This window comes from Lactuca virosa, chromosome 2, assembly GCF_052849685.1.
Source record: "Lactuca virosa cultivar CGN04683 chromosome 2, Lactuca_virosa_CGN04683_v6, whole genome shotgun sequence".
Taxonomy (NCBI): domain Eukaryota; kingdom Viridiplantae; phylum Streptophyta; class Magnoliopsida; order Asterales; family Asteraceae; genus Lactuca; species Lactuca virosa.
Window position 1 is genome coordinate 225,604,868 of NC_136427.1, and position 13,248 is coordinate 225,618,115.

Here is a 13,248-nt window from a genome sequence, read left to right on the forward strand (position 1 = left end):
CTTCTAACCCAAAGTCTAGGGAACATGTAAACAGAAGACAAAATTACAAAAATGGTCCATGTGGTTTTCCAAAAGTCACAAAGTCAGTCCCTATTAATTTTTTTGATGCAAATGGTCCTTGTGGTTTGCAAAACTTGCACCGATGGCCCTTTTTACTAACGGAGTTACTATTTAGCCGTTAATGACTGAATCTGTAAGGGCATTTTCGTCTTTTCAAGTATAAAGGGACTGAATTCGTGATATTTGGTAAACTACAAGGACTATTTTTGAAATTTCTTAGAAAAAAACAATTCAATTGTAAGGGGGAGGCTCGAACTTGTAACCTCCACATTTCCATATTGCCCAGCAACTTAACCAATTGAACTAAAAAGCCAACTTGGTTTTTACCTTCTAAAAATCGTATATATAATAATAAAATCGATAAAATAATGAAAATGGTAGGAAATGACGACAGGAGAACTCGAACTTGAGGCCTACATCCTTTGACCCAAATCAACCTAAGCCTTATGCCACTAAGCTACATCCTAACTTGGTTCATAGTTCCGAAAACTAACTTATATTACGTAAAATCGTAATTACATTAACAATAAGAAATAAAAAGAACATATTTTTACAAAACAAAAAAAACAAAATATATTTTTAGTGTATTGTAAAAAAATACTATTTTTTAGACCAATTTTTTTAAGTATTTGTTTTACGTAAAATATAATTTTAATTTATATAAAAAAATACGTTTGCGCATAATATGTTATTACATTTCTATGATCCTAAAACATACTTTTAACGTAATAACATATTATACAAAAACATAATCCTAAAAAATGCGTAATTTTTTTGTATATATTTATTTTATGTGAAGTATGTTTTTTATGTATTTAAAAAATACATTTTCATATAATACGTTATTACGTTGTTAAAATCCTAAAATATATTTTTACGTTATCTTGACATCTTTAGTTGATTTAAAGCGAATATTAAAGTATTTTTTTTACGTTATGTTTTCATGTTCTTAATGTTTTTACGTAAAAAAAAATACTTGTAGTTTTGCTTTAAACCAATTAAAGACGTTAACATAACGTAAAATTATAACAACATAATAACGTATTGTGCAAAAACGTATTTTTTAAATACATAAAAAAAATTATTTTACGTAAAATAAATACGTAAAAAAACATATAAACTAATTGTAAAAATTCATTTTTTCTTCGATACGTAAAAGTACAATTTGTTTTATTAAAAAAATTATGGAAAAAAAATTGTAATTTATTTTGTTATTTATCTTTTTTTGCGATTTTACGTAATATAATTTATTTTTCGGAGCTATAAACCAAGTTTAGATGTAGCTTAGTGGTATAAGGCTTAGGTTGATTTGGGATTAAGGGAGGAGGTCCCAGGTTCGAATCCTTATCCACTCATTTAAATTATTTTTAGACGAATTACAAAAATGGTCCCTATGGTTTACCAAGTGTCACGAAAATGCCCTTACGAATTCAGTTCTAACGCTGAATACTAACGGCGTTAGTAAAAATGGTCATCCGTGCAAGTTTTTCAAACCACAAGGACCATTTACATCAAAAAAATTAATAGGGTGTGTGTTAAAAAAATCTTTATCATAAACGAACATATTCATGAATTCAAAAGTTCTAGTTCATTAATCTTTATCATAAACGAACATATTCATGAATTCAAAAGTTCTAGTTCATTAATCATTATCATCTCGAATGATTTAAGCACGAAGGAAATAGAGTTGGAACAAAAATAACAGGCTAAGTATACGCAAAATGCATATATATCATATGATGACTATAATGAAATCAATGCCTATATATATATATATATATATATATATATATATATATATATATATATATATATATATATATATATATATAGGCTTAGGTTATTCTATTCAAACTAAGTATTGTGTTATTGTATGCATAATTGTGGGTCAATCATTTTACTTAATTTTGAAAAGTGAATAATACATATTATTAAATTAAATATAATAAAAAAATATCATCTAATTTCATTCTAAGGGTATTTTAGTCAATTAACATAAATTTAAAAAAGGAAAATTGCATATTTTAAGGAAAATAGATTCTATTACTTTTAAAAATCTGATTGTATGTATGATAATTCTCCTAATTCGAAAATTCTGACGGAATATTTTTATCAATATATTGAAAAATAACAAATATGATTAAATCATACAAGAATACACATTCTGACATAATATATATTTTGATTTAATGAACTTCTTGAAGAAATACAAAATTTTGGATACAAATTAAAAAAATTCCATTACATTCTTAGAAAAGAAAAAATATATATATACTATTCTATGAGAATGTTACACTTATTAATAACAAAAAAAAAACACAATATATAAATCATTCTTGTAGAATAATCCATTCTTTTTGGAAGATCGGTGGTCATTGTTCATCTTCATTCCATACAATGTTAATCTTCAAGATACTATTCTGACAGAATCAGAATTCAAGATTCCATTCCAGTAGAATTGGAATTCGTGATTCTATCCCGATAGAACTGCAATCGTAGAAAATACACAAATCACAAAGGAAATATCGAGATTTAATTCCCACATAATCAGAATTTGCCACCATCTGTAGCAGTGAAACTGAGTAACAACACAACATCAACACAAAATGACAAAACTACCCTTCACTAGCTAATTTAGGCCTAAAGTTTTTTCGGATCAATATAAACGTTACTCATTCATATTATTACCAATTCCATCCTCAGCAGCACTTTGTGTACAGCCAACAACATGCCACCAATCAACTCCAACCATAAGACTCCACCAAAATTTGCAAGGCCAAGTATTTAGGAAAAAGAAGATGCCATGTCAACACGAGTTCTGTAGAAATGAAATTATAATACCTTTCTGCAATGGCGCGTTCCCATGTTGAGGAGTTTGCTTTCACCATTTAGATGTGCCACTTTGATTCAGTGGCCATTCAGACCAGTGGAGCTGAATAGATCCAGATGAGAGAACATAACATACACACAGAAAATTTGGCCATCCAGCTGGAGCTTGAGGTTGTTGTGAGAGAAATTTTTCTTCAAATGGTGATTTTGTAGAGCTACCAGATCTTGAGGAAAACCACCTATACTAGTTTTCAGAAAAAGAAAGAAATGTCAAGGATGATTCATAGTTTGAATATAGATAACCAGAGGGTATAAGTATCATACAGGAGACACCCCAGATAGCCACTTTGTTATGACTGCAATATCCTGTCTCCACTCATGTTCACATTGTCAACAACTAGCATCTTTAACCAAACTAGTTGATCCCTGTATTATCATTAAACATGTCAATGTGTGTATCAGTATCATATCAATGTCAGTGTCAGTGTGTCAACCTAAAAAACTTGGCAAGATAACTTATCCCAAACAGAAAGAATGGTTAATCTTTTCTACAAATACTTTTTTCCAGTAAAGAACAACAAACATTAAAACTAATAGCCTTACTTGCATACAACAATACCCAACTTCCAAAAGAATGAGGTAAGCAGGAGGTAAGATGTACACAAACAGTGAAAGCAGAAACTAGAAGTAAAGCAGGCAAAGCTTACATGGGAAGGCTGAGTCCAGATAGTTATCCTCCCATGAAAGTTAGCAATTAGCAAGGCACGAGGGCAAGATGAAGGTGACCATTCAATAAATTGAACTGAATCACGTGGAGAATCTGGCACGAGGGCAAGATGAAGGTGACCGCCGTTTTCCTCTCTGGTGGTCAGCGCTGCCGCCATCGACGAGGAACCTGAATCGGGAATGAGGAACTTGCACATCTTGAGCATTGAGATCTGAATCGGGAATGAGGAACCTGAATCGATATGAATCGAGATTAGTACCAGATCCGATAACTCGAGAGTAGTTGTGTCATCCGATTGGGGGGGATTGGTTTTAGGGATTTCAGATTGAGAGCGGAGGAAGGATGTGAGGTCTTAGAGAGTAAGGGAAGAGTAGTGGGAGCCGTATAAGGGGTTATAATCAAGATGGAGAACAGTTATTCCGGCTGCAGAAGCTGAGGCGGCGATGATGGATTCAGGCAAACCGGTGCCGACGACGATGAGATCAAAGTTTGTTGGGTCGATCGGGGGTAGGATTCCGTCTCCGCCATTAAAAGGGGGGAATTGGGTTAAAATCAAACGTAACTAGCAAAATCACAGGGAGTATTTGTGGAAGTTATTTCTCAAATTACCTAGTTACCCTTATTTATTTATTTAATTATTTAATTATTTATTTAATTTTGATTGACCCACATTTATGCATACAATAACACAATAATTAGTTTAAACAAATGAACCTAGCTCTCTCTCTCTCTCTCTCTCTCTCTCTATATATATATATATATATATATATATATATATATATATATATATATATATATATATATATATATATATATGGGAAAACCATAGTAAAACCCTATGTATTTTACCCCAATGTCTAAAGAAACCCTTATATTTATTTTATGTACAATTTAACCATTATTAATATCTAAACCGTCTATCATTTCTATTTTATCCGGTAAACCCTAAGACACGTTAGTACAAGGGAATACCCTTCGTCATTGTAGATTGTCATCGAACATACTGAAAAGAAGAAAAAAACCAGGCAGGAGCGAAAGTTTCGTGGATCAGGGGAAACTTCACAACTTCACGAAATAAAGGTAATCGCTAAATCTATTTTGTTTAATCTGTACGTCGAACGTATGAGTGCCGCCACAAGATGGAGAAGCTCCGCCAGCAACACCGCGCCGAGAAGCAGCGCACGTCCTCGTTCCCCGATGGTCGGTTCTTCTTGTTGTGGTTCTATTTTGAAGCCATGGAGGCCATGGAAAATGGACCCAGTTCCGAACCGGGTAACAATAATTTGACCAATCTGGAAATCAACAACGCAACCCCTGTTTCGGATCATCAGAGCTTGAATCTGAGCCGTGGAATTCGATTTAAACCTTTTTCTGTTCAGAATCAGGTAACGTTAGCACCTAGTTCAACCAACCATACTCCTGATTATGATTCCATGTTTTTAAATCACAATTCCTCATACACGAACAACTGGTCTGATCAAGAAGACGACAACGAAGATGGGTATCTTGATGATTCTACTGTCAACGAACTCCTGATTCATCCGGGGTACAAAAATCACAAGAGTTCTCCGTTCACCGGTGGAGTTCATATAAAACCCTCGAATCCTTCTCACCATGAACGGAAGAAAGCTTCATCGGTAGAAATAATTTTTTTAACGAAAATGAAATTGAAGAATGTGCAGGCATTGGTGGAACACAGGATGAGAAAGTCGGCAACTTGAATGCCGTCATACTCGCCTTAACTTTGGGATTTTACTAGAGCGATTATTTGTGAGTGAGTGTGTGGAATTATAGTCGAATTTCCTGTCGTTTTTCACCCAGAAACCATCATCTGTGAGGTCCAAAACCCACTTGAACTCAAGAACTCGATGCTTGGATAAGGGGAGTTTTTGGATTCTGGTGTTTGCACTTGGTTTCTTGATTTTGTTTTTGGTAAATGGTAGAAAGCACCCTATAGTTTTGGATTTCAGTACGCAATCTCAATTCAAGAATGCACAAAAAAAAACATAAATTTTTGTCATATTTTGGGTCAAAAATTCAACCTGTAATGTCTTTGTTTGATTTCAGTATGTTTCTTTTATTTGGTTCCATTTATGTTTTTTTTAGTTTAGATGTGTTTTGATTTGACAAAAACATGTAATTATTCAATTTATGGTGGTTGTTTGGTTTGCTAAAAACCCAAATCAGCAGCAAGGGTAAAATTGTCAGCATCATTTTTATTTATTTATTTATTTATTTGCAGCATTGGGGTATGTTACCGATTGCCAAAAGTGAAACCGGTTATAAAACATTGGGAAAATGACTTATGAAGGTAACCAACTATTTCGATTGTCTACATATAGGTAATGTTCTTTTTGTTCTCATTAATGAAACCAACTTGTTATATATGTTCATATTTAGGTAATATGACCGGCTATTACCTGTTTTTGCTTATATGGCAGCCATCTGGCACGTGACTTGAATACGTTGCACCTACGTGGCATTGTGCATATATTCTCTTCGTTTACAGTATAAGTAGTCATTCAATTACACCCCTGATTTTGAACCCTAGATCGACGATGGCTTCTTCTTCCTCATCTTATTCTTCAAAACGACAAGATGAATTTCAAGCTGATCATCCATGTGATTGCAACTTACCATCTCGTGTGAAGACTTCAAGAACCCCTGACAACCCTGGAAGAAAATTTAGAGTTTGTCAAAACTCGATGGTAATCAGTATTGTTGAATACGTTGCAACTTTCTTCTTCTTCATCTTGTTGAATACCCTTTCTTCTTCTTCATCCTTTAATTTAACATTTTTTAATTTTTCTTCAAGAATGGAAAAAGTTCAAGCTATAAATTCTGGCAATGGCTGGATGAGGATGAAGGGAGGACAGATGGAAGAAAGCCTTACTGGAGGAAACCAGAAGAAAGCTGTAATTTAATCTTGAAAATTTGCACTTTGGAGAATGAAATCAGCATATGTAGGATGAAGATCGAACAAGAAAACAACATCAATTTGGTTAATAGACAGGAATTGGACAAAGTCAAGTGGAAGTTGTTTACTCACAAATTGGCACTGATTTTGTTATTTGTATTGTATGTGAAAATGTTGATTTGATTGTAGTTCATGATGTATTAGGGTTGAATGATGTAGTTCATGATTGAAACTTGATTGGTAATGAATGGATGTAGTCCACCTGTTATTGTGTAATCTTATGTATGTAATGAATGGATGGAACTTTTGTTACATGTTTTTGCTTCTTATGTTTTTGTTACATTTTTAGAATGAAAAATAATTAAACATTGGAATCGTATACATTGAAACATTGGGATATAATATAATCTAATATGGGAATGTAACATTGGGTTCCCAGGAAACATTGTTTACAAAACATTGGAATTTAACACAGTTACACATGCATTACTGCCAAAAGGTACACACACGATTCCAAAAGTAACACATATGACTAGACACAAGTCCAAAAGTTACACATATTACTAGACAAAAGATTCCCAGTCAATGATGCCAAAAAATAACCAATTGTCAATTTATATTCCAATTCCATTGGATTTTCACCACTACTCCCCTGTTTCCCCTCCCACTTTTTTCTTATTTGAATTTTTGTGATTCTTTCTGAAGGTTTCCTTCTTCTCTTTCCCTGTAGAACTTGAAATGCTGGTACTTCCATCAAATGCTCCTCTTCCACTGGATCTTGAACTGCAGCCTGTCCTTGGTCATCTTGTCCAACTGGATCTTGAACTTCAAGTTCAAGTTCTTCACCTTCTTGACCATCACCCTGTCCTTCAGCTTCAACTTCTACTTGATCTACAACTGCAGCCTCGTATTCACCTTCTTCAACTTCAACTTCAACAAGTGCTTCAACCTGTTCTTCAACCCCTCCAATTTCAACCTGTACTTCAGCTTCAACCTCAGGTTGGTCTACATCTTCATATGTATGATTACCCTCTTCAAAATCAACTTCATAAGACTCCACCTCACTGTCAGGCTCCCTTTGAACTTCACTGTCACTATCACTTTCCACATCAACTTCTTGATTCAATTCAACCTTCACTTTACCTGTTATGAAATAATTCAAATGTTAGAATTAGAAGCTGTTATATTGTAATCAAAAGGTAAAGGAGGAGAAATACTTTTTTTGTTGGCTTTTTAATTTTTTGACTTTGGCTTTGGATTAGATGATTCCCCACTTGGTTTTTGAGGACATTTTGCTTTATTATGCCCTGATTCTCTGCATATGCTGCATCTCATAACAATTCCCCTTTTTGAGACTGTATGCTTATTGCCCTTTAGTTCACTCTCAATTTGATCCCTTTTCCTTTTTGTTGATGGTCTTCCTGGCATCCTTCTCTTTTTGAGAGGCAATGGCTTGATGTAATCCACATCAGGCCACATATAACTACCATTTAGTGGCTTAATGGTGTACATGTAGGCATTACAAAACATTGTTGTGGTCAGCCATGGTGATACATAGTCCTCTGGATCCCTATTGAGGTTTGAAATTGCAGCATATGCATGTACACAAGGGTAACCAGTTAATTGTCAGCCTCTACATCCACATGTTTTCTTACCAAGGTCTACAACATATTCATCTTGTAAAAGTCTCACTTCAAATTTTTGATAACCAGATGGTACAACTCTCCAAAATCTGTCCACACACACTTAAATGTAAGTATACACAATTGAATGTCAGACATATATATAAAAGGTATTCAACCACTAACCTTTGAAGTTGCTTAATCTTGGACAATTTCAGTCTAATGGCAGGACATATGTTTAAGTCTCCCCAAGAACTTCCCTTATTTTTTTGTCTACAAAGTCTCTCCATCACATAAATTCTAATTTCCTCTAACATAGTGATTAGAGGTCTCTTCCTGGCAGCTCCAATGATTGAGTTAAAACTCTCAGAAACACCATTCTCATATGCATCGCATGCCCTATCAGTCTGAAAGAATGCTTTACTCCAAGTTTTAGGGTCCCTCTCCATTAGATGATCATAGGCAAGTGGTTCTATCTTCTTGATTTCATTCATATGCTGCTCAAATTTAGCCTGGGTAGTAGAAGCAGCAGCATACCAGAAAAGTGTACTGAACTGTTGACCCTTGAATTTTTTCATGAAGTTAGCACATATGTGTCTGGCACATTGTCTATGCTCTGCTGCAGGTACCCTTTCCTTGACAGCCTCAAGTAATCCCTGTCAGCATTACAAACAAAACATAAACTTCATATAAATTAAGTATTAAATAAAGTGTCACAACTAGGAATTTTGGTGCCTTGTAACTACAACAATTATGTCATTTATGAACCAACAATGTGAAAGCATGTATGATGCTTATTCAATGACAACAAAACTTCATCAAACACTTTATTCAAGCACTACAAATAGTCAACAAAGAATTGGAAACCTTTGAAATCCCGGTTTAAGTCCATTTTGGACTAGATTTCCTTATTGGACCTAATGGACCAATGAGCTTCCAATTTAACTACCTTGAACATAGAACTCTAAAATGGGCCCAAATTGGACCTATATACATGAAACTTAATATTTTTGGGCCTTATGAGCCTAAAATAGACTAGGTTAACTTTAATGGGTCTTATTGGATCACAACCAATTTAATTTAGCCCTAATGGGTCATAAAAATCATTCTTTGATTTTTGTTGGGCAAAAATCATCTAACTTAACCATAAAATGGGCTTAAGCATACAAGGCCCAATTTTCTCTTTTCCCCTCTCCATTTCGGCCCAACCCACAAAAGAAAGAGAGTTGACTTTTCCTATGCCACCTCACATTTATCCATAGGTTTTCCATGCATCCATCTCATGTTTTCATGCAAGTCAACTCAAAGATCTCTCTTCTCTCCTCTCTCTTTTGCTCTCGGCCGAACACAACACAAACACACCCACACCTCACAAAAATTCTCTCTAAACCACTCTCAAGATCATCTTCTTCTCCTTTGAAGATCTCGAAATTTTGGCTTGAACTCTAAGGATTTTCATCAAGTAGTTCACATCTTTGGTAAGTTATTTCTTTGATTCATAACATATCCTCTTCATTTTACCAATAATCTCCCTTATCTCATACAAAACTCATGATCTTGCACCTTAGAAACATCTAAGTTCGAAATCTTCCAAGAAGACTCACTAGGATCGAAATTTTCTTCATTCCTCTCTTCAAAACCGAAACCACAACTCAAGGTGAGCTTCATACCCCTCTCTTTTTGGTTTTTATATGTTTTATGGGGGAGAATACAAGAAAAATGTGTAGATCTATGTGTATGTGTATGCTATGTGTGATTTTATGCATGTATGTGTGTTTTTATGTGTTTTTATGATGAACATGTAACTAAAAAAGGGTGATACTCGAGATCTATGACATGAGAAAGGAAACAAACATGATATAAGTTATTTTACACTAAACAAGTCAAGAATAATAACTTATAAGATTATGATGAACATATTTACAACATAAAACCCATTTTTGGGCTTAAATTGTCAAAAATACAAAACTTGGGTTAAAAATGGTCAAGTCACGGTTTCTTAAGGTCCAAAAGAGTCAAAACAGTTTCCATAATTGTTTTTCTGAATAATAAATTTTTCAAAGGACTTGAAATGTAAATTTTTAGCTTAATGGGCTAATTTTGGGCTTTTTGGCCCAATAAGCCCAATATTGCGAAAAATGATAATTAAAGGGGCTGAACTGAAACTTTCTTCAAAACAGGGGATAAAAAGTGTAACAAAACTATTTCAAGAGTCAAAAATGCTTTTCATTTCCAAAAAGGATCAAAAATGTAAAGTTTTTGGATTTTGGGCCAAAACTGTAAAAATTGCGAAAAAGAGGGTTTTAACCGAGAAATACCATTCTAGAAGGGCTGAATCTGTTAACAAATTAAAATTTTGGGTTAAACTATCATTTCAACAAATTTATGATGCAAAAGTGTCAAGAAAATGTTTTAAGGACTAAAAATGAAATTCTTTTATATAAAGGACAAAAATTGTTATTTTTATAAAAAGAAAGGTAGTAACAAGGTCAAACCCATACTTAGACAAACTATTTCATTAAGTCAAAATACAAAACTACGACTACCGACAAATCAAAAGACGAATACACATTTAACTCCAAATATCGTGATACACGAAATCGATCGCGAATCGATACAATATAACAAACGCTAAATCAAACCTCCAAATGATACGCGATACCTACGATGAGTAAACTTACAAACTTTGGGCTTATGAGTTTCAAATCATGCTTGTTGGACCTTGCAAGTCCATCAACATGATCTTTGGGCCCAAAGGGACAACGCTTATATGTTATTGGGCCTCCTATGGCTCAATTCCATATAAAAGGACTTTCAATGGCTTTTATGTGCTATTGGGCCCTAGTGGTCCATTAGTATGGCTAGTAAAGTCAGAGTAATCAAATGCGAGTTGGGCCCACTTGTCCTTCGCATCCACGACAGCCTAAGGTACTTACGATAAGTAGCAGGACTTCGTACTCCTCTTCTCTTCGTTCGCTAAGGCTCATGAGTAATCAAAGTAGACGGAATTAGGACGTTATTCAACAGTAATCAAGGTGGTGTGGATTAAGTGAGTAACAACGGACGACACCTCTATAGGACGTTTGTGGTTGGCTGTTATAACATGTCTTCACCGGACATCGTTACGACGACTCACTTGGTTTATCCGACGCCATCCGAGTATCCAAGGACGAGTAATCAAAAGCCATTCGTTGTGGCGGTATAACAATTTGTAATCACGTATATCTTTCGACATCGGAAAACATCGGGTTTTCCGGGGAAATCAATACTACTCGCTCGGAATTTCTATACTATAATACAAAACACCCTTTTATATATATATATGTCTTGAAATCATTCATGCATCAACTTATGGATCTTCACACTTTGATAAACTATTGTCTTTTCAGAAAATATCGGATTTTCTGGGTTTTACAAACTATACAAATCATTTTATTCACAACCTTGCTTATGAACTCACCAACATTTCATATGTTGACGTTTTTCCAAAATATCTTGTATTCTCAGGTAACAGATAAGCGGAAGGGTAATACCAAGTATGTTAGAATGTTTTGTTTTGAAAACTCTGAAACAATTTGTGTTATGAATGTGTAATATTTGAAACAATGTACGGGATGTAAACAATATCAGTTGTAATGTATTGATGCATGGTGATGTTTATGTTATGATTCATGTATATTCATTGTGATGGTATTCAATTTAAGTCACGCGAGCCCCCGGACGTTTCCGTCGTCTGGTTTCGGGGGTGTGACATAAAGAGAGCATATAAAATCATTACTTTGTGTTGGTATGATATTAATGTCAACCCATGTCCATTTCCCATTCCAATGTCATCAAGGAGAAGGTCAACAAACCACTTCCATGTTTCCTTACTCTCAACTGCAACCACAGCCCAAGCAAGAGGGTAGATATGGTTGTTTGCATCCCTACCTACAGCAGCAAGCAACTGACCTCTACAAACACCTTTTAAGAAGCAGCCATCTAGTCCAATTACCCTTCTACAACCTTTAATCCATCCATCCTTCACACCCTTTAAACATACATAGAACTTTGAGAAGTAAGTGGCTCCATCAGGCATGGCATCTACATCCATCTTCACTGTTGATCCAGGGTTAGTCCTTCTTAGCTCTTCTCCATAGCTCCAAGTTTTAGCATAGTGTTCCTTTAAAGTACCCTCTATCTCCTTAAATGCATACCTCCTTGCATTTCTGCACTGTCCCACACTTGCAATCAAATTAAATGTCTTGCTAACTTTAACCTTCAATTTCCTCACACTCATCTTTGGTTTCTGGAGTATCTCATTCATGAAATGATTCCCTATCCATTTATAGGTAACAATGGACCCAAATTTGAAGACTCTTGAGCAATTGTGGTTATCAATTAAAGATTTAATCTGGAATGACCTTTCATTTCTCATCCAGGTTGCCCACAACCTAAAGGGACAACCTTTATTCTTCTTGTTCTTCTTACCTTTACAACACTTCACCAGTAACCTGTTATGATCACTTTTTTCATACCACAAATCATACCCATTCTTCACTGCATAATTGGTTAGACATAGCTTCAATTGCATTGGGTTTGCAAACTTCATACCTAGAATTGGCACCATCTTATCCCATTCTTGATTCTCATCATGGACAGGGAATACAACCTTATCATCTTTTCCATCATTAGGTTGATCATCATCACTAAGCTTACCTGAAAGTTTGTTTAAAAAATCGTCACCAACAGTTTTGTTAAAGGTATGGACTTCTTCATCAACTTCATGCTCATATGCCATAATATCATCCAAGTTATCATCTTCATCACTGTCATCCTCTTCTTCCTTGTGATCCTCTTCTTCATTGTCATCCTCTTCTTCGTTGTCATCCAAGTCATACCAATTACCATCTGATAACACCTCATTTTCAGCCCAATCAAGGATTGGATCATTTTGGTGGTCAATGTAGACATCCAACTCAGCTTCAGGAGTATAAGTAGCTTCAACAAACTCCCAATAATCAGCATCACTGTCGATTCTTATTATACCCTCACCCAAGGTTTCCTTTCTACTACAGTAGTACACATTTTCAGAACTTCCATTGGTTAAATTC

The 13,248-nt window shown here is 34.7% G+C and overlaps 1 protein-coding gene across 1 annotated transcript; it reads right to left on the reverse strand.

Moving 5' to 3' along the window:
- Nucleotides 1-8,159: 8,159 nt before the first annotated feature.
- On the reverse strand, nucleotides 8,160-13,222 carry LOC145158254 (uncharacterized). Its single transcript, XM_079077177.1, has 4 exons — nucleotides 13,219-13,222; nucleotides 11,934-13,135; nucleotides 8,342-8,811; nucleotides 8,160-8,265 (listed from the first exon to the last, which is right to left on the reverse strand). The coding sequence occupies exons 1-4, from the start codon at nucleotides 13,220-13,222 to the stop codon at nucleotides 8,160-8,162; spliced, it is 1,782 nt and encodes a 593-aa protein (XP_078933303.1).
- Nucleotides 13,223-13,248: the final 26 nt, after the last annotated feature.